General features: G+C 48.1%; 1 protein-coding gene across 21 annotated transcripts in view; it reads left to right on the top strand.

Annotated features, from left to right (window-relative positions):
• TNK2 (tyrosine kinase non receptor 2) overlaps positions 1-26,823 on the top strand; it is a 46,650-nt gene continuing 19,827 nt past the window's right edge. For 8 of the 21 annotated variants that reach the window (XM_046002056.1, XM_046002065.1, XM_046002052.1 and 5 more), the window contains exon 1: positions 23,513-23,896. In XM_046002056.1, coding sequence (XP_045858012.1) covers positions 23,819-23,896 — 78 coding nt within the window. In that variant the 5' untranslated portion in view covers positions 23,513-23,818. Of the gene's footprint in view, positions 417-14,664; positions 14,773-21,088; positions 21,206-23,511; positions 23,897-26,823 lie in introns of those variants that run through there. The other 13 variants (XM_046002058.1, XM_046002062.1, XM_046002066.1 and 10 more) reach the window with 6 other exon arrangements.

Here is a 26,823-nt window from a genome sequence, read left to right as displayed (position 1 = left end):
ACTCGAGCTAGTGGGGAGGGCCCGGCCTGTGGGGCCCCAGGGGCCTGAGGGGGAGGGGCGCCTGGGGGTGCAGGAAGCAAATTGGCTTCCTGGGGTACAGGAAGGACAGGTGGTGCGGGCTGTCCAGGAGACATACCTGGACGAGAAGGGGTCGCAGGAGGGAGAGGGGCCCCCTGAGGGGCCCAGGATCCGGAGGCGCCGGCGGAGGAGGAGGTGGTAACCTGCAGGCCGGCTGCCCCGCACGGGGATCGCTCCGGGGTCGAGGGGAGCGCAAGATGTAGGGGTTTGGGGATCGGAGCATCGGAGCTTTGGAACCCACTGCGCGAGAGCAGGCAGTGTGTCCTGCTGGATCTTCTTCCACCTCAGCCTGGACCTCATCGAAACTGTGTCTGCGGGGAGGCAGCAGAAGGCAGCAGGTAAGGAAACCGAATTGTCTTCGCAGCGGGAGTTGGTGTATTTCGAAGCAGGGGGCTGCAGTTATTTCAGGAGAGGGTGGTCTCCAGACTGCTCCTGTGTTTAAACGTGGGGAGGGAGGAAGCAGTGCAGTTTTTGAACAGCAAGACCGGATCCCTCCCCCAACCACTAAAAATGCCAACTGGAGTGATGGGGCATTTCCTTAGAGTCTAGACTGGAGATGAGAGTGTCTGGGTGGCTGCCAGGCCTGGGCAGAAGGCAGAGAGGGGTAGCCCCAGGCTGAGGTTGCAGAGGCCTAGGTGGTCACCCCTCCAGCTGTCTACCCCTGTTGATGGGGTGCCTCCGTGCCAGGGCCAGGATGGTGCAGTAAACACAGGTTTCCTCAGGTCCTCCAGACACATTCCATAAAAGGGAAGGGGCAGCATTGCATTAACAGGACCTTATCTATGAACCCTCTTTGCCACGTGATCTGAGATGTGAGTGTGGCTGCTCGTGACTTGAGCACGAAACTGACCTGCTCCCATCACATCTTCTAGTCACAGCTGATTAATAACCCAGGGCCCAGGGCCAAGGATGAACAGGGACAGAAGGGCAGAGAACTGCTGGTGAGGCGTTCTCCGTGTGGGCTCTCAGGAGGGGTGGTTGAGGAAGGGATGTCCGTACTGCTGGACTGTGGGCATCATCTGGAGCCCAGAGCTCAGCCTCACCCCCATGGAGGTGGACAGAGGGGCAGCTGCAGCATCCTGGATTCTGTACCAGCCCAGGCCAGCTCCTAGCCCAGCCTAGAAGTGGGGCTTGCAGGGATGGGGACTAAATTTGGCTTCTTGTGGTCCCCCATGGCCTGGGTGCCAGACCTACTGATTCCTGGCCCAGAGGGCTTGGTTGGCTGGTTTATGGACTTCATCTTCCTAGGGTTGTTCACCTCTTACCTGGCACCATGTGAGTTCCTGCTTCTTTAGTCCTTGGGTCAGGGTGGGTGCCGGGTTGCTACAGGCCTCAGCTGGGTCCCTTCCTTGACTCAACTAAAAGTGTGGTCTTACCCTTGTCCGAGCCTGTGTGGGTGGAGGTAGTGCTTTCTTGTTGGGGCAGAGGGCCCGGCAAAGCCTTCTGCAGGTGGCTGCTGGAACCATGCTGGAGGAGCCGGTTAGTCTGCTCCTCACGCAAAGCCCAGACCGACTGTCAGCTTCGTCCCACGCCTGCCTGTCACCCCACCACCCTCAAACACTCCTGCACTGGAAGTTCAGCTGCTGTGTCCATGGTGCCTGGCTCTTCTGGGATGGCCATACTGGTTCTGGCTCTCTGGCTTCAATGGGGAGACTTGTCTGTTCTAAACACATAGACACAAGCATTTATCTTTATCGTATTTCAGGTCAACTTTTTTGAGTTTGTGGTAGATGAGGAGAAGGACTTCGACAGACCCGGGTTTAGGCCACTTACTAGCTGTGTAACCTCCTGGGGCAAGATAATGTCTCTGGGCTCCAGTTTCCGTTGCAGGACCCTCTGTCCTGAGTGTAGAGGGCTCAGACGCCTCTCTGGCAGCCTGGTTCCCATTTTCTCAGGGACCCCGGCTCCTCCTGGCAGAGTTTGGAGAGGAGGTGTCATGCTCCCAGATCTTGTCCTCTGGTTCCTAAGTCCAAGATTAGCCCCTGCCCTGTGCTTCAGTTTGAAAAATGAAGTGTTTATTCTTTTCATTTTTAATAACAGCTTTATTGAGGTATAATGATATACAGTGAATGGAACATATTTAAAACAATAAGTTTTAACATATGTGTATATCTGGGAAGCCATCAAGACAATGAACATACCCATTATTCCCAAACTTCCAAAGTTTTTTGTGCCCCTCCCCGATTCCTTCATCCTGTCCCTCCTTTGCTCTTCCTTTTCCCCAGGCAATAGACCGGTCTGCTTTCTGTCCCTGTATTAGTCTGCATTACCTGGAATTTTATGTCAATGGAATCAGACAGCGTGTTCCCTTTTTTTGCCTGGCTTTTTTCCACTAAGCATAATTATTCTGAGATTCATTCATGTTGTGTATTTCAGTAACTCATTCTTTTTGATTGCTGAGTAGTATCTCATTATATGTATAAACCACAGTCTATCCATCCTCCTGTTAATGGGTTCTTTTTAGTTTTTGGTTATTACAAATAAAACTGTGAACATATGTATTAGTTTTTCTGTGGAGATCTTTTTTTAATTTCTCTTTGGTGAATCCTTAGGATTGAAATTGTGAGTCATACAGTAGGGATACACTAACTTTTAAAGAAATTGCCAGACTGTTTTCCAAAGTGGCTGTACTATTTTATATACCTGCCAGCTGAGTCTGAAAGTTCTAGATTGTCCACTTTTTTGTCAACACTTGGTGTGATCAGTCTCTTTAATTTTAGATATTCTATTAGGTCTGTAGTGTTTATCTCATTGTGATTTTAATGTGCATTTCCCCAGTGGCTAGTATTACTGAGCATCTTTTCATGTATTAGATTGCCATTTGTATATCTGGTGATGTGTCTGTTCGGATCGTTTACCCAGGGGCGCCTGGGTGGCTCAGTTGTTAAGCATCTGCCTTCAGCTCAGATCATGATCCCAGAGTCCTGAGTTCGAACTGATATGAGCTGACATCAGGCTCCCAGCTCAGCAGGAAGGCTGCTTGTCCTTCTCCCTCTGCCTCTTCCCCTGCTCTCTGTCAAATAAATAAATAATCTTAAAAAAAAAAAAAAAAACCCAAATAGTTCACCCATTTTTCAGTTGTGGGTTTTTTTCATATTCAGTTTTGTGAGTTCTTTATGTATTCTGCATAAAAACTCTTTGTTGAATATGTTGGGATTGTGTATGTTTGATTTGCAAATATTTCCTTCCAGTCTTTGGCTTGCATTTTAATTGTTAACAGTGTCTTTTGACAGGCAGAAGTTTTCAATTTTAATGAACTCCAGTTTAACAATTTTTAAAAAAAATTTTTATTAACAATTTGTTCTTTTATGGTTTTGCTTTTGGTGTCATGTCCAAGAAATCTTTGCCTAACTCAAGCACAACGGTTTTCTTCTGTTTTTCTTCTAGAAGTTTTATTTATTATTATTTTTAAAGATTTTGTTTTTAATTAATTTCTACACCCAGCATGGGGGCTTGAGCCAGCCTGGTGCCCCCTTCTAGAAGGTTTATAGTTACGGTTTTGCATTTAGGTCTGTGATCCATTTGGAGTTAATTCTTGTATGTGGTGCAAGGTAGGAATTAAAGTTCAGCTTTTTGCTTGTGGAGATTCAGCTATTCCACCACCATTTGTTGAAAAGACTTGTCGCTCCATGGAATTGCCTTTGCACCTTTGTCAAATATCAGTGTCTGTGTATGGGTAGATGTAATTCTGGACTCTCTTTTTGTTCCATTGATCAATTTGTCTGTCTTTATCCTAGTACCACACTATCTTGATCACTATAGATTATGGAAAATCTTGAAATCAGGGTAAGATCTTGAAATTTGTTCTTCCTTTTCAAAATTGTTTTAGTTATTCCACATTCTTTGCACTTTCCTATGCATTTTAGAATCCATTTGTTAATTTCTACTAGAAAGCCCACTGGGATTTTGATTGGGATTGTGTTGAAGGTATAGATGAATTTGGGGAGGTATCCATTATCTTACCAATATTGAACCTTCTCACCAATAAACAATGTGTATGTCTGTATTGTATTTTTAAGATTTTCACCAATGTTTTGTAGTATATACAGCTCTTTCACATCTTTTGTCAGATATACTTAAGTATTATGTATTTTTTGTTATCGTAAATGGTATTTTTTACGTGGTATTTGGCTTTTTTATTTATCTTAACTGTAGTAAAATATATATAACATAAAATTTACCATTTTAAGCGTCTTTCAGGGTATAGTTCTATAGTGTTAGGTACATTCACATTGTTGTGCAACTATCACCACCATCTATCTCCAGAACTTTTTATCTTGCAAAATTGAAAGTCTGTGCCTATTAAACAATAGCTCTCCATTCCCCCTCTGCCCCAGCCCTTGGAACCATGTTCTACTTTGTCTTTGTGAATTAGACTATTCTAAATACCTCATAGGAATAGAATCACACAGTATTTGTCCTTTGGTGACTGGCTTTTTTCACTTACCATACACAGTGTATTCAGGGTTCATCCATGTTGTACCATGTGTTAGAATTTCCTTCTCTTTTAAGGCTGAATAATAAATAGTCCATGGTGAGAATATACCACATTTTGTTTCTCTATTCATTTACTGGTGGTTGCTTTCACTTTTTGGCTGTTGTCAGTAATACTGCTATAAAATGGTATTCTTAAATTTCAATTTCCTATTGTTTGTTGTTAGTATATATATAAACACAACTGATTTTCGTATATTGACCTTGCATCCTATCACCTATTAAATGTATTCTAGTAACTTTTTTGTAGCTTCTGTTGGATTTTATACATAGACTGCCACGTCATTTGCTAATAAAGACAATTTTACTTCTTCCTTTATATTCCTTATGTCTGATAATTACTTCTTTTTTTTGTCTGATTGCACTGGCTATATCCTCTGGGATAAGGTTGAATAGAAGATGAGATTACTTGTCCTGATCTTCAGGGGAAGACATTCAGTGTCACCATTATGCATGATGTTAGTTGTAGGTTTTTTTTGTTTTTTGTTTTTTTTTTTATTTGACAGAGAGAAATCACAACTAGGCAGAGAGGCAGGCAGAGAGAGAGGAGGAAGCAGGCTCCCCATGGAGCAGAGAGCCCGACGCGGGGCTCGATCCCAGGACCCCAGGATCATGACCTGAGCCGAAGGCAGAGGCTTTAATCCACTGAGCCACCCAGGTGCCCCTAGTTGTAGGTTTTTCATATATGATCTTTATCGGGTTGAAGAAGCTCCCTCTATTCCTGCTTTGCTTTTGTCAAATGTTTTTTTCCTGTGACTGAAGGATTTTCTTTTTTAGTTTGTTAATACATTGAATTAACTGATTTGTTAAAACTGATTTTCAAATGTTAAACCAACTTTGCATTCCTAGGACAAACTCCACTTGGTCATGGTGTATTAGTCTTTAAATGTATTGTTGGATTCTATTTGCTAAAGAATTTGTTAAGAATTTTGCACCTGGGGGGTGCCTGGGTGGCTCAGTGGATTAAGCCGCTGCCTTCGGCTCAGGTCATGATCTCAGGGTCCTGGGATCGAGCCCTGCATCGGGCTCTCTGCTCCGCAGGGAGCCTGCTTCCTCTTCTCTCTCTGCCTGCCTCTCTGCCTACTTGTGATCTCTCTCTCTGTCAAATAAATAAATAAAATCTTTAAAAAAAAAAAAAAAAGAATTTTGCACCTGGGGCGCCTGCGTGGCTCAGTTGGTTAAGCAACTGTCTTTGACTCAGGTCATGATCCCGGACTCCCGGGATCAAGTCCCACATCGGGCTCTTTGCTGAGTGGGGAGTCTGCCTGTCCCTGTGACCTCTCCCCTCTCATGCTCTCTCTTTCCCATTCTCACTCTCTCTCTCAAATAAATAAATAAAATCTCTTAAAAAAAAAAAGTACACAAAAAGTTAAAAAAAAAAAAAAGGAATTTTGCATGTAGGGATGCCTGTGTGGCTCAGTTGATTAAGCATCTATCTGCCTTTGGCTCAGGTCATGGTCCCAGTGTCATGGGACCAAGTCCTGCATTGGGCTCCGTGCTTAGCAGAGAGCCTGCTTTCCCTCTGCCTGCCATTCCCCCTGCTGGTACTCTCTCTCTCTCTCTGACAAATAAATAAATAAAATCTTAAAAAAAAAGAATTTTGCATCTTTTTTTTTAACTTAAATTCAGTTAGTTAAAATATAGTGTATCATTAGTTTCAAATGTAAAGTTCAGTAATTCTTCAGTTGCATGTAATATCCAGTGCTCATTAAATCATGTCCCCTCTTTAATGCCCATCACCCAGTTACTCCATCCCTCTCCCTACTCACCTCAGCAAACCCTCAGTTAGTTTCCTATAATTAAGAGTGCTTTTTATGTTTATAAGGACAGTTTTCTTATACTGTCTATGGGAATCATAATATACATCTTTAGCTTATAGTCTGCCTTCAAGTATAAATACCTATATTTTTATTAGTAATAGTATAAATAGATAATAGTATAACATTTTTATTTCTCTCCGTTTATGCTGTTGTCAAAAATTACTCTTTAAAAAAATTACTCTTATACACGTTGTAAACCCACACTGTACTCATCTTATTTTTGTTTAAACAGTCAATTTATCTTTTAAAGTAATCTAAATCATAAAAAATCTCAACTATTTACCCATGTAGTTGCTATTTCCAGTGCTTCACTTCACTTTGTTTCTTTTTTCTTTTCCTTCCTTTCTTCAAGATTTATTTATTTATTATTTCAGAGAGAGCGAACAAGCAGGGTGGGGAGGAGCAGAGGGAGAGGGAGAAGCAGGCTCCTCACTAATCAGGGAGCTAGTTGTGGGGCTCAATTCCAAGACCCTGAGATCATGACCTGAGCTGAAGGCAGGTGCTTAACTGACTGAGCCACACATGTGCCCCTCTTTATTTTATTTTATTTTTTATTTTTTTAAGATTTTACTTACTTGGGAGAGAGAGTGCACAAGGGCAGGGGGAGGAGGGGCAGAGAGAAAGGGAGAAACAGATTACCTGCTGAGCACAGCCTGATGTGGGACTTGATCCCAGGACCCTGAGCTCATGACCTGAGCCAAAGGGAGATGCTTAACCAACTGAGCCACCCAGGTGCCCTTTATTCTTTTTTAAGATTTTATTTACTTATTTGAGAGAGAGAGAAACCATGAGCAAGAGGAGGCATAGGGTGGGCAGGGTGAGGGAGGGGGAAAGAATCTGAAGCAGACTCTGTGTTGCATGTGGAGCCTGACCAGGGACTTGATCTCACAACCTGCAGATCATGTCCTGAGTAGAAACTAAGAGTTGGATGCTCATCTGACTGAGCCACCCAGTTGCCCCCTCTTTTGCTTCATTTCTTTGCATAGATCCATATTTCTATATGGTTTATTTTCCTTCTATCTGAAGGACTTCTTTTTTAGTAGAGCAGGTCTGCTGGTGATGAATTCTTTCAGCTTTTGTAGGTTTAAAAAGTTTATTTAGTCTTTATTTTTTTCTTCTATTATTTTTTTTAATAATGGAAATTGAATCATTTTTTTATTTTATTTTTTTAATTTTTTTAAAGATTTTATTTATTTATTTGACACAGAGAGATCACAAGTAGATAGAGAGGCAGGCAGAGAGAGAGAGAAGGAAGCAGGCTCCCTGCTGAGCAGAAAGCCCGATGCGGGACTCGATCCCAGGACCCCGAGATCATGACCTGAGCGGAAGGCAGCGGCTTAACCCACTGAGCCACCCAGGCACCCCTGAATCATTTTTTTAAAAGATTTTATTTATCTATTTGACAGAGAGAAATCACAAGTAGGCAGAGAGGCAGGCAGAGAGAGAGAGAGAGGAGGAAGCAGGCTCCCCACCAAGCAGAGAGCCCGATGCGGGACTCGATCCCAGGACCCTGAGATCATGACCTGAGCCAAAGGCAGAGGCTCAACCCACTGAGCCACCCAGGCACCCTATTTTTTCTTTTTAAAGATTTTATTTATTTGAGAGAGAGAGAGAGAACATGAGCAGGGTGAGGGCAGAGGGAGAAGCAGATTCCCTGGTGAGCAGACCCCAATGTGGGGCTTGATCCCAGGACCCTGGCTGGGATAATGACTCGAGCTAAAGGTAGATGCCTAACCAACTGAGCCACCCAGGCACCACTAGTCTTAAAAAAGATTTCCATTAGACTAGAATTCTAGGTCAATAGTTTATTGTTTCAGTACTTAAATAATATTTTGGCACTGTCTTCTCATGTCCTTTTTTTTTTTTTTTAAAGATTTTATTTATTTATTTGTCAGAGAGAGAGAGAGAGGGAGTGAGGGACCACAGGCAGACAGAGTGGCAGGCAGAGTCAGGGAGAAGCAGGCTCCCCGCTGAGCAAGGAGCCCCATGTGGGACTCGATCCCAGGACGCTGGGATCATGACCTGAGCCGAAGGCAGCTGCTTAACCAACTGAGCCACCCAGGCGTCCCTCATTTCCTTTTCTATAGGAAATCTGCTGTCATCTTTTTTTTTTTTTTTTTTTTTTTTAAGTAAGCTCTGTGCGCAGTATGGGGCTTTACCTCACAACCCTGAAATGCTTAACTGAATGAGCTACCCAGGTACTCCTAAAAAATGTATTTTTCGAGAGATTATAATTGAACTTCTAGAATAAAAACTACATTGCATGAGGGGCTTCTGGGTGGCTCAGTCAGTTAAGCATCTGCCTTCAGCTTAGGTCCTGGAATTGAGCCTCACGTCAGGCTATCTGCTCAGCAGGTAGTCTGCTTCTCCCTCTTATTCTCCCTTTATGCTCTCTCTCTCTCTCTCAAATAAGTAAACAACTACATTGCATGAGATGAAAAAATAAACTGAATGGAATTAAAGACAGATTAGACACTGCAGAAGAAAAACTTGGTGAACTAGAAGACACAGTAATAGAAACTCAGTCAAGTGAATGTAAAGGTCTGGGTTGGAAATTGCCTTCCTTTGGCATCTGGCATCTTGAGGATATTGCATTTATGGTCTAGAGTTAACACTGAAGTCTAAAGTCACTCCACATCTTGTGTGGGACCTGTGTGGGACCCTTTCCCTTGCCCAGAAGTATGTAAGATCTTGTCTTTATCTCCAGTATTCTGTTTCCTAATGATTTCCTAATTATGTAGCTCATTGTGGGTCTGTTTTCATCTTGTGCTGTATGCTCAGTGAACCCTTTTGATTTGGAAGCTTGTACTTGAGGTCTGAGAAGTTTTCTTATATTATTTTGGTCATTTCCCTCCCTTCCCTCTCTCCTCTGAACTCCTTTTGTTTAGATATTGGAACTTGTACTGATCATCTGGTTTTATTTCTTTCTCTCCTTTTTGCCATCTTTAGTCTTTTGCTCTTTATTGTGAAAGACCTGAACTTATCCTCCATCCCTTCTATTGTAATTTTAGCAATTTTGATAGCAGTAAATGTCTGCTGATATTATTTTATTCCATGTTTGGCATGGATGAGATGGACACAAAACTACTAAATTCTACTTTAGTAATAGGAACATTGGGAAAATGGATTAGGATTTTTGGTTAGGAAAATATCCACATTTCACTAAAACAAACAAAAAACTCCTCCCTAAAAGGGCTTAACCTGAAAGTTTTAAGGTCCGAAGTTACAAAGAAATTAGGAAGGTTAGGGTAAGTGTGATAATCTAATAAGGACAACATTCTTAGAATGAATATCTTGGGAATTCAGTAGAATGATTCTCCATCCACTGACATTAACGGGACTTACACAGAATTAAGAAGCATCATCAGGGGGCGCCTGGGTGGCTCAGTGGGTTAAGCCTCTGCCTTCAGCTCAGGTGATGATCTCAGGGTCCTGGGATCGAGCCCCACATTGGGCTCTCTGCTCAGCAGGGAGCCTGCTTCCCCGTCTCTCTCTGCCTGCCTCTCTGCCTACTTGTGATCTCTCTCTCTCTCTCTGTCAAATAAATAAATAAAATCTTAAAAAAAAAAAAGAAGCATCATCAGTGTAGTAAGTCATCCTATAAACTGATGCTCATGGCTGCGGTGAGAGGGCCTTCAGAAAGAGTGGTCAGTGTCAACAGTGGGAGAGAACATGGGAGAACAGGACAGTTCTGGCCAGGTCAAATGATTGACACAATTACAGGGTTTCTGTGGAGTAGTGGTTCTCAACTCTGGTCTGGATTCATCTGGAGAGGCTTTAAGCTATGTCTCAGTCTCATCTAGGCCAAGTTGATTAGAGTCTCAGTGAGTGGGGCTGCCACGTGGACACTCTACTAGTTCCAAGTAATTTTAATGCCTAGCCAGTGCAAAGAACAGCTCCAGAAGATCCTTGCTTCCCAGAGTGAGGTCTGCTGGACCAAACCATGTGTCATTTGGGAGCTCGTTAGAAATGGAGAATCTTAGGGCCTTCCTCATATCCATGGAATCTGAATCTGCATTTTTTTTTTAAAGATTTTATTTATTTATTTGACAGAGAGAGATCACAAGTAGATAGAGAGGCAGGCAGAGAGAGAGAGAGAGGGAAGCAGGCTCCCTGCTGAGCAGAGAGCCCGATGTGGGACTCGATCCCAGGACCCCGAGATCATGACCTGAGCCGAAGGCAGCGGCTTAACCCACTGAGCCACCCAGGCGCCCCTGAATCTGCATTTTAACAAGGTCCCGGATGATCTGTGTGCATTAAAGTTTGAGAATCACTACTTCATTTATCCATTCAGTAGATACTATGAGTGAGCACCTGCTGTGGGCCAAACTCTGCTGGTTGGAGAGGGGATGCATCTGTTGAATTTTGTATGTCACCTACTGTGTTTGTAGTCCCCCCCAACAATAATATCCAGAAAGACAATATCTTGTCTCTCTGAATATATGTTAATGAGCGTTTTTTTGTCTGAAATTTTCTTCTCCTGCATAGTTTGTTTCCACTTGGTTGCCTTTTCCTATGTATTTTGCTCTCTCTCTTCCATGTTAGCGGCTTGCCTTGGGTGTCTGGTGATTTTGTGTTGTCTGCTCTCAGCTGGGGGGGCGGGGAGCTACAGCACTGGATGGGCTTGTTAATGGAGCTCCTTTGTGTGGTGACCTGGTTGGGCCATTTGTTGAGAACGCCTGGTGATTGTATCTTTATATATTTCTTTTTTTTTTTTTAAAGATTTTATTTATTTGACAGAGATCACAAGTAGGCAGAGAGGCAGGCAGAGAGAGACTGAGAAGGAGACTCCCCGCTGAGCAGAGAGCCAGATGTGATCCCAGGACCCTGGGATCATGACCGAGCCAAAGGCAGAGGCATTAACCCACTGAGCCACCCAGGTTCCCCTCTTTATATATTTCTTGGCTTGGTCAGAGTCACCAGAAAAGACACTCTTTTTGTTTTTTCAATACATTAAAAAAAATATTTTGTTTATTTATTTGACAGAGAGAGACACAGCAAGAGAGGGAACACAAGCAGGGGGAGTGGGAGAGGGAGAAGCAGGCTTCCTGCCAAGCAGGGAGCTCCATGCGGGGCTTGATACTGAGCTGAGCTGAAGGCAGCCGATTGATGATTGAACCACCCAGGCACTGTCCAGAAAAGACACTCTTGTCTCCTGCCAAGAGGTGGAAGCCAGGCTCCATGTTCCAGGAAGAAGTAAAGAAGGGGACTGGGATCTCAATATCTATGCATGCTTTCCTTATTTTTGATGTAGCACATGCAGGTGTGCACACACACACACCCTCCCTCCTGCCCTCTCCTTCCCTTCCCCATTCTCTAATCAGGCCCTCTGTGCCCAAAGGGATGTTCCATTTATCCCCTCTAGGGGAATCCCTGCCTTTTGCAGGATGGTAGAGGGATAGTGACCCAGTGGCTTTGTTTTTGAGGTGGGGGGGGGGGGGTGCCTGGGGGGGGGGGTTACTGCTTCTTAAATACCTTTTAAGTAATACTCTATATTTTTAGCACTTTACCCTCTGCCACCTCTTCCTCTTGGAGAGGTTTTTGAGACTTCCATTTCCCAAGCTGTTTGAGGTTTCTGTGGGGTCAGTCAGATGCTTCTCACCTTGGGGATTGTGACTTTTCTCAGCTTGGCTCCCACTTGTCACTGGCCCAGCTGCTTTCCAGCTTCCAAAATATTGTTGTGATTCTTTCTTCTGCTGTCCTTCCCATCCTTAGGGACTTCTGCTGTTCAAAAAATTTCTCTTAAAGTTTTTATTTTCTCTTTTTAAAATTGTAGTTTTGGTGGGGCTTCGGAAGGAGTGGAACTATGTGTGGGTGTGCAATCTCCTCTTTTTCTGAAACCTCTATCCTCTCTTTAAACTTCCTCACAGAATCCCTGAATGCATTCTCTTTATATATATATATATATAAAATTTTTTTTTTAAGATTTTATTTATTTATTTGACAGGGAGAGACACAGCGAGAGAGGAAACACAAGCAGGGAAAGCAGGAGAGGGGCCAAGCAGGGAGCCCGATATGGGGCTCAATCCCAGGACCCTAGAATCATGACCTGAGCTGAAGGCAGACACTTAATGACTGAGCCACCCAGGTGCCCCCATTCAGTATATTTTTAATGATAGGACTCTGTGGGTCTGCATCTTTGAGCCAGGAAATTCAGTGTGCAGATGTATAGGAGCTGAGTTCTGGCTTTCTCTCTTACTCTCTGCGTGACCCTGGTCACCTCTCCAAACCTCAGTTTTCTCATCGGTAAACCATAATGCAGGGTAGTAACGGGAAGTTTATAATCAGTCAATGCAGATACACCTTTTTTTGTTTTAAATTAAATTAATAATTAGATCAAGATAATTAGATCTTAGATCAAGATCATTAGAGCTAATTAATAATTAGGTCAAGACCTGAACTGATATCAAGAGTCAGATGCTTAACCCATTGAGCCACCCAGGCACCCCTAGATAAAGCTTTTAAAGAACCTGCACATAGGGGCACCTGGCTGGCTCAGTGGGGTAAGCATCCATCTCTTGATCTTGGGCTCTTGAGTTTGAGCTCCATACTGGGTATAGAGATTATTAAAAATAAACAAATTAGTTAACTAAAAAATCCATTGCTTTCCATTAAAAAAAAAAAAAAGGAACCTGCACATAGTGTCTTCTTGGGGACCTAGACTGTAACTTCTCTTGCCTTTTTATTTCCCCCAAACCCTTGCACAGGGTGAGCGCATAGTAGGTACATGGTAAGTGACTGAGGAGGGGGTTGGAGTAAGAGTTTTGTCGGTCTCTTCCTTCAGCAATGGTGCCTCCTAGGAGCCCTGGAGCCAAGGGCCTCTGCTGGGTGTGAGAACACCGGGTTCTACCTTTCTCTGCCTGTCTCCTATTTGCTGTGTCTCTTAATAAAGCAGATCTCCTCTCCTGGCCCCTCACCTTTACTCCTCCCTGGCCTTGGCATGGCTGCCCCTCTGTGGCTAGAAAAGAATCACTCCCCCAAGTCCAGATGATAGCCCTGTGAGTTGAATTGGGCAAGTCCCTTCCCCTTTCAGGGTCTTAGTTCCGTTATTGCTAAAGTGGAGAGGCAGGATATAGTGGGTAGGATGTAGTTCAACATTTCTTTTGCTCCCAGGTTCAGACTCTTCCTCTCCTGCGCCCTGCCGCCTGTCCTGCACTGAGTGTTGCTAGTTCCTGGGGTTCTGGTTATGGATGTGGTCCAGAGGGGATGAGCAGTCCCTCTTGCAGAATAAATGCTCTACCAGTCCCAGCCCTGGCTTCTTTCCCCACCCCACCTCCAGGGCTCAACAATGGGCCCCTTCAGCTCTAGGCTCTTGCTGAAGGGGTGGGGGTGGGGCGAGGCCTGAGCCGGCAGGCAGAGGACTAAGCAAGGACCAGCCCTGGAAGAGCTCTGGGAGTGGCTGGCTGCCAGCAGCTGGACTGCCTCCCGCCTCCCTCCCCGGGAGTCACTGCATCAGTGGTGCTGTGGTGACGATGCCCGGGCCAGAGGATTGGCAAGAGGTGGCCCTCTGCAGAACCCCGCATCCCAGCGCTGGCACCAGGACGTGCCTGGGGTGCATGTGCACAAAACCCAGACAGCTGCTAGAATTTATCCTCTGCCACACACGGGTGGTGTTCTGTTGGTGGGAGGAATGCTCCAGGAACGTGTTAGGGCTCTCAGGGTCCTGTCTCTGGGCATCAGGGTTGGCAGGCCACTCTTGAGCTGCTGGAGCATGAAACAGCACCAGAATACTTTCAAGACCAAGTTGGTACAAGTGGGGAGGTATTGAGTTTGATGGGGGTCTGTGCAGTGGTGTTCAGTCAGGTTCTTTCCTTTCTTCTCTAAAAGTCACACCTCTGCTGCAGTCGAAGAAGATGAGGCCCTGTATCTGCCTCTGTGCCCTGCCTTTCCCCCACCTTGGTAAGGCTGGTATGCCTGACAAACTGGACTTCCTTCCCATTAACGCTATGGTGTGTGTACTCCAGCTGTCCCTGCAGAATCTAGTGAGAATGCAGCCTTCTTCAGAAGGCCGATTCCGGGCTCCCTCTCTGCCAGAGGGACTGCCTGTGTCTTCCCAGGTGCTTAACCAGCTTTGCGGGAGCAAAGTAGCTTAGTGGTTCTGGGACAGGAAGGGCTGTAATGAGATTGGCAGCCCCTCTCTCCGCAAAGGTGCTTGCTTTTCTGGATTAGAAATAACTGGGAGGGAGCAAAGCCGGGGTGGGTGGAGAGGGGGGAGACAGTGAGCCTCATTCCTGGTATCTGCTGGAAGTAAGGCAGCCTTTCCTTTCTCCAGGGTCCATCTTACGGGTTTGAAGTCCCTTTCAGCAAACTCTCTTGGCCAGGCACCTTGCTGGCTTCTGCCTTCAAGTTGACAGATGAAAACAGATGGTGACTTTACAAGGTACAAACCACAGTAGAGGTTTGTGTGTAGAACTCTCAGTAGAATTATGTACTAATACAGATTGTTATAATAGTGACCCATTAAGGATCAGAGCATGATGGATAATTAAACATTTTCAAGTTCATTTGTCTGTTTTTCACATGTACTATACTGTAGTTGACTCTTGAACAGTTTTGGGGTTGGGGCTGCTGACACCTCTCACACAGTTGAAAATCTGCACTTAACTTTTGACTCCCCCAAAACTTACCTACTGATAGCCTACTCTTAACTGGAAAAATTAATCAATAACATAAGCAGTCAACATATATTTTATATGCCATATGTATTGTGTATAGTATTCTTAGAACAAAGTAAGCTGGAGAAAAGAAAATGTTTTTGTTTTTTTTTTTAATATTTTATTTATTTGACAGAGAGAAATCACAACTAGGCAGAGAGGCAGGCAGAGAGAGAGGAGGAAGCAGGCTCCCTGTGGAGCAGAGAGCCCCATGCGGGGCTCGATCCCAGGACCCCGGGATCATGACCTGAGCCGAAGGCAGAGGCTTTAACCCACTGAGCCACCCAGGCGCCCCGAGAAAAGAAAATGTTATTAAAAATCATAAGGAGGAGAAAATACATTTCCAGTACTGTACCATATTTATGGGAAAAAATCCACATATAAGTGGAGCTGCCTTGTTCAAACCCATGTTGTTCCAGAGTGAACTATATTTTATGTTTATACCATCCCTGTTTTCAAATATCATTTTAACAGTAACAGGAAGAATGGCAAAAAAAAAAAACCATTTGGGGGTAGGAAATGGCAGTTTACAGGGGAGATGACATGGGTCTTGAGGAATGTGTCATCATGTAGACAAAGAGAAGAACCATCACGAAGAAAACAGCTCAGAGACATTAAAATTAAAGGAGGGAATAGGTCTAGGGAAGGGCAAGTATCTTTTAAAAAAAATTTTTTTTTTAATTTAAATTCAGTTAACATATAGTGTATTATTAGTTTCAGCGGTAGAGTTCAGTGATTCACCAGCCTTTTTAAAAAGATTTTATTTATTTGTCAGAGAGAGAGCGAGAGCACACAAACAGGGGGAGTGGCAGGCAGAGGGAGAAGTAGCTGTCCTCTGAGCAAGGAGCCCAGTACGGGCCTTGATCCCAGGACTCCGGGATTATGACCTGAGCCACCCAGGTGTCCTGATTCATCAGTCTTACATAGCACTCAGTGCTCATTACATCACATGCCCTCCTTAGTGTCCATCACCCAGTCACCCCATCCCACCTCCCCTCCAACAACCCTCAGTTTGTTTCCTATGATTAAGAGTCTCTTCTGGTTTGTCTCCCTCTCTGATTTCATCTTGTTTTATTTTTTCCTCTCTTCCCCTATGATCCTCTGCCTTGTTTCTTAAATTCCACATATCAATGAGACCATATGATAATTGTCTTTCTTGGGTTGACTTACTTCGCCTAGCCTAATATCCTCTAGTTCCATCCATGTCGTTGCCAATGGCAAGAATCCATTTTTTTGTGGCTGAGTAGTATTCCATTGTGTATGTGTACACACACACACACACCCCACATCTTCTTTATCCATTCATCTATCGATGGACATCCAGGTTCTTTCCACAGTTTGGCTATTGTGGACATTGCTGCTATAACATTGGGGTGCACATGCCCCTTCGGATCACTACATTTGTATCTTTGGGGTAAATACCCAGTAGTGCAGTTCCTGGGTCGTAGGGTAGCTCTATTTCCAACTTTTTGGGGAACCTCCATACTGCTTTCCAGAGTGGCTGCACCAGCTCGCATTCCCACCAACAGTGTAGGAGGGCTCCCCTTCCTCCATATCCTCACCAGCATCTGTCATTTCCTGACTTGTTAATCTTAGCCATTCTGACTGGCATGAGGTCGTATCTCATTGTGGTTTTGATTTAATTTCCCTGATGCTGAGTGATGGTGAGTATTTTTTCATGTGTCTAATGGCCATTTGAATGTCTTTTTTGGAGAAGTGTCTGTTCATGTCTTCTGCCCATTTGTTGATTGGATTGTTTGTTCTTTGGGTGTTGAGTTTGATAAGTTCTTTATAGATTTTGGATACTAGCCCTTTATCTGATATGTCATTTGCAAATATCTTCCCCCATTCAATTGGTTGTCTTTTGGTTGTGTGGACTGTTTCCTTTGCTGTGCAAAAGCTTTTTATCTTGATAAATCCCAGTAGTTCATTTTTGCCTTTAGAGACATGTCTACAAGAAGTTGCTGCAGCTGAAATCGAAGAGGTGGCTGCCTGTGTTCTCCTCAAGGATTTTTTTTTTTTTTAAATATTTTATTTATTTGACAGAGAGAAATCACAACTAGGCAGAGAGGCAGGCAGAGAGAGAGGAGGAAGCAGGCTCCCTGCAGAGCAGAAAGCCCGATGCGGGGCTCGACCCCAGGACCCTGGGATCATGACCTGAGCCGAAAGCAGAGGCTTGAACCCACTGAGCCACCCAGGCGCCCTCCTCAAGGATTTTGATGGATTCCTTTCTCACATTGAGGTCTTTCATCCATTTGGAGTCTATTTTTGTGTGTGGTGTAAGGAATGGTCCAGTTTCATCTTCTGCATGTGGCTGTCCAATTTTTCCAACACCATTTGTTGAAGAGACTGTCTTTTTTCCATTAGACATTCTTTCTTGTTTTGTCAAAGATTAGTTGGCCATGGGGTTGGGTCCATTTCTGAGTTCTCTATTCTGTTCCATTGATCTTTGTGTCTGTTTTTGTGCTAGTACCATACTGGCTTGATTATTACAGCTTTGTAATAGAGCTTAAAGTTTGAAATTGTGATGCCACCAGCTTTGGTTTTCTTTTTTAACATTCCTTTGGCTCTTCAGGGTTGTTTCTGGCTCCATACAAATCTTAGGATTATTTGTTCTAGCTCTGTGAAAAAAGTTGATGGTATTTTGATAGGGATTGCACTGAATGTATAGATACTCTAGATAGCATAGACATTTTAATAATATTTGTTATTCCAGTCCATGAGCATGGAACATTTTTCCAGTTCATTGTGTCTTCCTCGATTTCTTTCATGAGTGTTCTGTAGTTTTCTGAGTATAGATCCTTCACCTAAAGGTTTATTCCAAGGTATCTTACGGTTTTGGGCACAATTGTAAATGGGATTGATTCCTTAATTTCTCTTTCTTCTGTCTCATTGTTCGTGTATAGAAGTGCAACTCATTTCTGCACATGGATTTTATATCAGGAAGGGGCAGGTATCTGATTTCGTTGGAATATGGAGACCTTTGAGGAAAACGATAAGGTGTGGAGGTGGACAAATAGGCAAGGAATGGATCCTGAAGCACCTTGTATCTGGCTTATTGAGGAGTTACAGAAGGATGGAAGCAGGGGAGGGACTTCGGATGACAATAACAGCAATAGGCAGCTGTGTGCCAGGTGCTGTGCTAAGTGTGCTATTCATTATCTCATTGAATCTGTACTCTATGAAGGAGGTGCTGGTTATTCCCATTTTACAGATGAGGAAATTGAGTCTTAGAGGTTAAGTCATTTGCCCAAAAGTTGCCCAAGTAGAAACTGACAAGAGCCAAGATTTCAGCTCAGGTCTGTCTGATTCTTGATTCCATTGGTATTGATTGGATTTTGTGACTTGCCCAGTGGGGAAGGTAGGGAGTTATGGTTGGGAGAGGTGGGGGTGAGGTTTCTAGCCTGGGTGGCCAGTGTTGGCTTGTGATATTTTCAGTCAGGATATAGGAACATGTGTTAGCTAGCTTTAAGGGGGTACTCATGAGCTCAGTTTGGATATATAGAATTTGTGGTACCTGTGCATCGTCCTGGTGGAACTGTGCTGGAACTGTCTGGAAACGTGGGCCTAGAGCTTCAGTAGGTTAGAAATGGAGACGGAGCACATGGTAATTGGAGCCCCGGGAGGAGAGAAAGTGACACCCAGAGAGCAGAGCATCCACCGAGAGAAGGAAGGGCGAGTTCAGAAGTCTTTGGGAAACATCAGTTAAGGAGACGGGTGAAGAGACTCCAGGGCTGGACTTGGGGTCTGTGGGTCCAGCACCACTAAGCCAGTATGCCTCAGCTTTGTCTCTCCTCAGAACCGCAGCTTGCCAAGCTCTCCTGGGAGGGACTGGGCCCTACGTCCTGGAAATGGAGAGGGTGTGGATAGCCATGGTGTGTGTCTGAATCACCCTCTGTCTCTGTTGGCACCAGGCCAGCCTCCTCCCCAAACCAGTATGATGTCAGACCTGGCCTGACCTGAAGGTGTGGGGTTGCCTGCTGCAGTTCCCTCTGGGATGAGGTCCCAAGGGTAACCTGCCTGGCTTTGGTCCAGAAGCTTGGGGCCTGTGTACAGCAGGTGAGTTGAGGCTGACTGGGCTTGGTGGGGCTGGCATGTGGAGGCAAGATAATCCTCTGCCTGGGAGAGGAACTATAAGCCCCCCTCCTTTCCCCCAATACGTTGTTTTCCCTCCAGGGCTTAGAGAAGAGGAAGGGTGGGGGGTAAGAGAGGGCTGGTTTGGAGGTGAGGTTGGCATATATTCCCAAGAATACGGTAGATTGTTTTGGAAAAAATCTCTTGGCCGGAAATTACATGTCATGTCTGCTCCTCGGTGTGGATCTGTCACTTCACTGATGCTGCTGGAGAGGCTGGGGGAAGGAAGTGGACACCAGAGGCAAGCTGGTTCCCAACCACTCCCAGCTCTCTTTAGAGAGGGGGCAGGTGATAGGCCGGAGGGGTTTCCTGTAGGGTGGTCTCCCCAGATGACCAGTCCACCAGTAGGCTGGTGGACTCCCCAGATCCTAGAGGCAGTTTGGATCCTGTGGATATCTTACAGCAGGATGGCATTAGGAAGCAGGGGAGTTACGGGGGAGGAGGTAAGGAGAAAGTGGGAAGGAGGAATGATTTTGGAGCAGACCCTTCATCCAGCGATGGGCCTGGCATTTTCAGCCTCTTTTCTTCTAACTTTGGGTCAGCACAGCCTCCTGACTTTGGGTTCTTATAGCCTTCCACAAAGCTAGTTTCTGCTATAGCTGTGGTAAGGTGCCCAGGAATTTCTGCCTTGAATAGATTCCCTGCCTGGGGGGGTCATCCCCCACCCCAGCATGCTTCAGGGTGGAGAACAAGCTTGTGAGGGGAGTGAGCCTTGTGGGAACGCACCTAGTCTCCTCCTCAGTCTTGACGTTGAGTTTGGGGGGAGGGGAGGATGGGGAGGGGCGGTATCTCAGCATTACCCCCTCCTCCGCCCAGCCCCGGAAGGGGAGGGTTCCCTGAGCTCAGCCCTAAATACCTGGCACTAAGGAGTCAGTGGATGCTTCAGATGCCTGTAGAATGAGAGGGTGCGTGGGGTACCGTGGGGCCCTCAGGGCTGGCGGGAGAGGAGGAGCTCAGTAGTGGGACTTACTCTGCTAGCAATGGCCTCACCCCAGTGCTGGATGGCAGAGCCCTGTGTGGGCACGTGTTGGAGCACCTCCTCCCGCGGGGAGTGTGGGCACTCGAGGCACTCTGCTGAGGCCAGAGGTCAGCCCCAGTGCAGTGCTCTGCCCTGAGCTCCCAGGCCCACTGGGGGAGGGGGAGGGGGGCAGGCAGGGAGATGTCAAGGCCAGGCTGGGAAGAAGCGTGGGGCTGGGCGGGCCTGTGGTCTCCCTCCCGGTGCTGGAGGCGTGGCTTCCACCGCTTGGCAGGTTCTTGGGCGCGGAGGGAGTGAAGTGCTGAGTGGAGCAGCAGGGAGCCCGGCAGGTGGGCGCATGCTTGGAGCCTGGTGGTGTGGAAGCCGGGCAGGTGGAGGGATAGGCATCAGGCCCGAAGGAGGGAAGGGGTCTCAGGTCAAGTCAGGTTGGGGCTCCTCTTATGTGAGCTTCTTAGATGGACCTCCTTATGGAATAGGGGGCTCCTTTTTGAATCCCCAGGAGCTAATTGGTGGCGGTGGAGTCCTGGAGTCCTGGGGGTGGCCCAGGGGCTGAGGGGAGCTGTGGCCCTGCGGGTCATCGGAGGTGGGGCCGCGCCACGGCACCTAGCTGTCTCCGGGGGTCAGCGGGTGGTGGTGCCGCGGAGAGGCGGCGGCTCCTTGGAATGGAGGCTGGGGACAGGGTTGGGGGAGGGGTGGGGCACAGCGCAACGCAGGCGACCGCGACCATCCGGGTTGGGCTCGGGCTCTGGCCCGTCAGCCAGCCCCGGATGAGAGGCTGTGGGCGGGTGTGGGGGGGTTGGGTGGGGGAGGTGGACCGGCCTCCCCGGTTGAGGCGCTCTAGCAACCCCTGCCCTTCTGGAGGATGCTGGAGGCCCGGCCCCTCAGGACGCAGAGCAGTGACGCTGCGGCTGCCGGTGCCGGTGCCGCCGGAGGGGCGGGGGCTGCGGGAGGGCTCTGCTCCCCTCCCTGGCCCCAGTGCCCGGAGTGTGGGTGCCATGGGGGAGAGATCTGCGTATCAGCGCCTGGCTGGGGGTGAAGAGGGACCGCAGGTAATGGGAGAAGCCTGGGGGTTAGCCAGGTACCCCGGTCATAGACCCCATCATCTGCCAGTGAGCTGAGGGCCCAGCCCTGCTCTGCAGCAGCCTCCCAGGAGTGAGGGGTATCTGTGCTTCTGGGCCCCCAGAGGGATCCTGGGGGTTGAGGGGCTGGGTAAAGAGGTGTTCGTGTGTGTAGGTGTTGGGTGAGGGGCCAGTGATTGGTGGTAAATTACGGATGCTGCCACCTGCCTCAGTGTCTCTGGGTTTTCAGGGACCCAATTAAACTGTCTTTTGGGCTTCTTCCACTCTCCATGGGAGCCTCCAGGAGCAATGCCAGGATTTGGGTGTAGTCTTTTATGGGCACTGAGTCCTTGTTCCCTGGACATTCCCACTTACTTTCTGAATATGCATATGAAGCCAAGTGTCCTTGTTTGCTTTAGAAAAGATGATCACTGTATTCTTGGGGCTGCTTCCCTTCTTGGAGATCACGCACTTTCTCTCTTGGTCGGCAGAGGGCGGTAGCTGATAGGACAAAGGGGGACAGAAAAGGTGGAGGGTGTTTTCCAGGGCTAGGAGAAGGGGTCCAAGAACTGCCTGAGCTCTGATCTCTGACCTCTGACCATGCTTTGCTTTTCCTCACAGCCTTTTCCAGCTGGATTGCTAAGCAAGCTACTGAGGCTTGTTCTTACCCGACATCTAAGGGAAGAGTTAGGTGTGGGGTTCTGATGGATTTGGGGCACATCTTTTGGGGGTAGTTAGGATTTTTAATCTGGCCATTCTGATCCAGCAGCCCCTGTCTTATAGTAGAGGGAGTAATTTTGCTTAAGTTGTTCCCTAAAGTCAGGTCCCTGGAGCTCCTTCTGGGTGGTGCCTGGTGGGAAGTAGGCAGTAGGCTTCTCTGAGCCTGCCAGGGTTTGGGGAAAAGTCAGTTCCAGAGTGACCTCAGCCTGACTTCATCTTGTCCATTAGTTCTGACCCCAGTCTCAGACTGGTGATTCACTGGACCAAGGGGAGGCTGTACCTGGCTGGCTCCACAAGCTTTCATGGTGATGACATGGGGCTGGGTAAGAGGGACTGAGTGCTGGGAGCGTCCACCAATACCCACACCCCCAACACCCCCCCCCATGGGGTCGGGGCAGGAAATGGCTGACCTTTCAGGTAGCCTCCCTGCTAGGAAGCTCTGGTCCTAAGAGAGGTCCTGGAAAGAGAGCCTAAGATGCTAACTCCCCAAAACTCTCAGCCAGCTGCCTGCCCCACCAGCCAGCTGGGGTTCCCAGAGCCGGTAGCCAGCTGGATAGGGACAAGAGAGCAGTGTACAAGAAGTGGGCTCCCTGGGCATGGCTGCTGAGGGGTGGGGAGGGTTTGCTGAGGGAGACTGTGAGGACTTCCTGCAGCTGTCAGGTGTGTCTGGGGGCTGTAGTGAGGGGGGGTGTGAGAGCAGCTGGTACTCTTGAGGAGGGGCAGAGGGATCATTTGTCAGCTGTAGGAACATGGGGGGCCTATGGGGGCTTGATGGAGTGTCTCCAGTTCCTTTTAGCTGAGGCTGTTGTCTTTGTGGCGGGGTGCTATACAAGAAACATCCTATAGTCTGGATTCCTATTGCTTTGGGGTGGGGGCATCCCAGCAGGGTCTGGGGGCATATTTGTTTGTTTTGAGGGGGCTTTGGATCTAAGTCAGCTGGTCTGGGGGAGGAGGCACCCTGGATGTCGTGAGCAGTGCAAGGCAACCCCAGGGGAGGGGGTGGAGATTCCTCACCCCCACAACCCCCCCTTGCTGTTGGCTGGACTGCCCCACTCTGGCAGGCTGCCGGCCTCCTATTTCCGTCGGGCACCAGGGTAACGGGGCCACATTAGGGTCTGAGCCAGGAGACGCCCAGCCAAGGCTGGGACTTGGAGATGGGGGAGGGTCTCTGAGGGGTCTGCCTACAGGGCCCGAAAATGACTTTCTGGGGCCCAAGCCCCCAACTCAGGCCGTCTTCTAGCCCCCACAGCCCCAGACAAGCCCATATGGGAGCCTGTAGCCCCTCTTTGTACATTGCTGCTTGATTCACATAGCCCCCACCCTAAAATCCCAGGAGTTGTTTGCAACTATGGGGGTTGGGGTGGAAGCCAGAGACAGGGGGCCTTGTGTATGGGGAGGCAGGGGGGGCAAGCGCGGGTGGCTGGGAGGAAGAGTCCCCCCATTCCCGCCACCCTCTTGGCAGTGATTCAGAAAGGTCCTTTTTCAGCCAGTGTCAGAGCTGCTCAGCTGGGGAGGGAGGGAGGAGAGAGGGAGGGCGGTCAGGCGGGGGAGCCAGGGAGTAGGGCTGAGCTGTGACCACTGTACTGAAGAGAAGTCAGAGAAACAGGACAGAGGACCCAGGCTGCAGCCAGCCTGGTGAAGAGCTAACCTGCTCCTGCCAGACCAGCCAGCTGTGGAAACAGCTGTGCAGCAGAGAAAAGGGGCCCGCCCTGTTCTTCTGCCCCATTTCCCACCCCTGGTGTGGGATTTGGGGAACTCCTGGGACAGACCTCTGGTCAACTTCCATTCTGGGCAGAACCTTGAATTCAGGAGCTAAAGCCCCTGCTCCCCCACTTCTTGGGCCAGAGCCCCAGTGACCTGGTCAGGGGGTCCAACTCCGTGGAGATGCCAGCAGCTCGTCGGTTCCCTGGCCTAGAGCTCTCCTTCCCTCTCCTGGCCAGACTACGGCGACGCCTGTACACAGTGAGTGGGGGCTGGAGGTGTGGGTAGGACTGACCGGGGACTGGGCCAGGCCCCCACCCAGCAGAGCCAGCTGTTCGCTGAGGGGTAGAGTATGGGACTGCGAATGGCTGAGGGCTTGATGGGGGTTTTGGGCTCAGGGCCTCTCCCTTCGGCCCCTGCATTCTGGTTGGTGCGTGTGTTAGAAAAATATACGTGGGTGCGGGCCAGGAGAGTGCTGTGCCCTGCACCAGACACAGGTGTGGGACTGCGGGTGTGCTGGGGGCTGGGGGCCAGGCACACGCAGAAATGGAGAGTGTGAGCAGGGTGGGGGAGAAGCCGGGCCAGTGCCCTCCCTGTGCTCTGCAGACAAAGAAACTTGCTGTGGAAGGGGCACTTAGCTGAGGGGAGGGGGCTTGTCCAGGCTTACCCTGGGCCCAGCGGTAGAGTCAGGACTGAGACCCTGATTGCTTCTCCTCACTGGGATCCCAGTGTTCTTCCAGTTCCCCGCACACCCCTACGCAGAGCAGCCCTGTTCCTGGGGCTGGAGAAGCAGGGAGGGGAGTGTCCAGCTGAGCAGGGAGATCTGTTCACTGGTGTCTCAGGGAAGAGAAGCAGGCCAGACTGGGCTTTCTGAGTACCTTCAGGGGAAGGGCTCCGTGTCTCCCCAGTCCTGACCACCTAGGCCATGGCTTTGAGCTGTTCTGAGGAGCAGCTGCCTCCAGGGGAAGGTGGCAGTGGGGAGCCTGGTGAGACTTGGAGCCTGGGCAAGAAGAGGAGGGGGTCTTTAGACCGCTTGCCCTGCTGGCAGGCACATGTTGGGGCACACAGGGGGTGCAGTCCCTTTGCTCCAGGGACAGGGTAGTGGTGGTGGAAGTACTGGCCGGGCCGCCGAGAGCTCTGGTCAGTGATTTTTCACAGTGTACCCTCGGGGCCTTCTTCTGGAAAGCGGCAGCGTCCTGCCCTCTCATATCCATGCTCCCTTGTGCGTAACAGTTTTGTTGAGGAGAAGTGAGTTAATACAGCTAGATGCTTAGAACCGTGCCGGCGTGTAATAAGTGGAGTTCAGGTGCCAGAGTTATTTTTACTGTTACTCTTCTTCAATTAAATTATTAGAACATTTTTCCATTTCTGACAGGAAGAAGTAGTCAGCACTGAGCCCTCCAGTCAGTGTGGAGGCAGTGCCTGCAGGTGCTGACCGAGGGGGGAGTTTTGAAATCATCAAGGCAGGTTGCCTTCAGTGACATTTTTCTGACTAGCGAACAACTAGCAGTGAGTTCTGAACAAAACAAAGGCCAGTTTTCCCTCAGCTTATGTGACAGTTCCATTTGAGGAGGGTTCAGTGAAAATAACTTTTGTTCACACGTAAGATGGGATTCAGTTCTAGGTTCAGACGATCATAAACCCGTTTTTCACCTGCATGAACTAAGTTGTGTGGGATGTGGGACAGTGAGTGAGATTACCCTATATGTTACAGGATAACTTGTGTTCTTGTCTCCCAACCACCCACGAAATGCCACTTTTGGCCCCCCAACATGATGACAACCGAGAATGTCCCCTAGGGGGCCGTCCAGCTCTCAGGAGAGCCATCTGGGTAAAGGGTCACAGTTTGAAGTTTGGAACACCCCTGTGGCCCAGCTGCCTTTGATGGGGGGTGCAGGTTTGAACTGAGGGCCTCTCTATCCCATGGGTCACTCTTTGTACTGCCCTGAGGTGCCTGGGGGTCTGAAGTCCTGGCACTGGGCTGGCAGCGCCACGGGGAGCTGTGGGGGCAAGAGACGCATGGCGGGCCTGAGCTGTTCTGTCAGAGCTTCTCTGAGTGTGCCTGGTGGTGAGAGCTGGGGGTCACCTCTGACTTGTTGGAGGGCGGTTGAGTGGTCGATGGCCTTTTCCCTCTCGTGGTTCTTCTTTGGTGGGGAACTGAATGTGTGTCAGCCCTCAGCTCTGTGGATCTTACTTGGACAAGGATGGGTTTGGGTTCTGTCCGTCAGGCTGCTTCATTTCAGGGAGGCCCCTGTGTCCTCTTTCTCTGGGCCTCAGAGAGTGTAGGTCACAGGTTGCTCCCTGGTGGCCCATTGGCTGATTATAGCCTGCACTTGTATTTTGCTTGGCCAGCATAGAATGCATGTGCGCGTGCGCGCGTTTTTCGCGTTTGTGTCTGTGTTTCAGAGTTGAATTGGTTGACATAATTAAAAAGTTAGGAAAAAGATGTAATATTAAGTGAAAACAAGGAAGAGAATGGTGTGGTTGATGGGTGAGTGTTGGTGTAGGAGGAGAAAACAGTCTGGAAGAATACGGAGAAGTCATTTATGGCAACTGGCTTTGGGGGTGGGGGGCTAGGTGACTGTGCAGGAGGGCAGGGAATGAGACTTCATGGCTCCTGTGTGCCTTTTGAATATTTTACCATGCGCATATATTACCTTTTCAAAAAGAATTTTAGTGGCGAGATTTCACATCTAGATTCACATTTCCAATATTCCTTGAAAAAATTGGAAACTTTAATGATGCTAGACAGTGGTCTGCGGTGACAGCGGTCAGTGGAGCTAAGCAGGGCAGTCTCTTTGAGCCGGCATCTAAAAGTCCACCCCAGGGGCACCTGGCTGGCTCACTCAGTCAGTTAAGTGTCTGCCGTCGGCTCGGGTCATGATCTCACAGTCCTGGCATCGAGTTCCACGTCGGGCTCTCTGCTCAAAGCCGCACCTGCTTCTCCCTCTGCCTGCCGCTCCCCTTGCTTGTGTGTTTGTGCTGTCTCTCTCAGTCAAATAAATAAATAAAATCTTAAAAAAATAATAAAAGGCCACCCGAGCCTCTGCTCCCTTTTTAGCTTTCACTTGTGTGGTCCTGTCCGGCAGTCAAGTGGTCTCCTGTGGGATGGTCTTCGGATTGGGAGGAGAGGCTCTGCTGATGTCAGGCATTGGGTGGAACTCAGAGCTCATCTAGTCCACAGTGCT

This window comes from Meles meles, chromosome 4 (genome assembly GCF_922984935.1).
Source record: "Meles meles chromosome 4, mMelMel3.1 paternal haplotype, whole genome shotgun sequence".
NCBI classification, from domain to species: Eukaryota; Metazoa; Chordata; class Mammalia; order Carnivora; family Mustelidae; genus Meles; species Meles meles.
The sequence above is the reverse complement of the archived record's forward strand: the minus strand, read 5'-3'. Positions and strand labels throughout refer to the sequence as shown.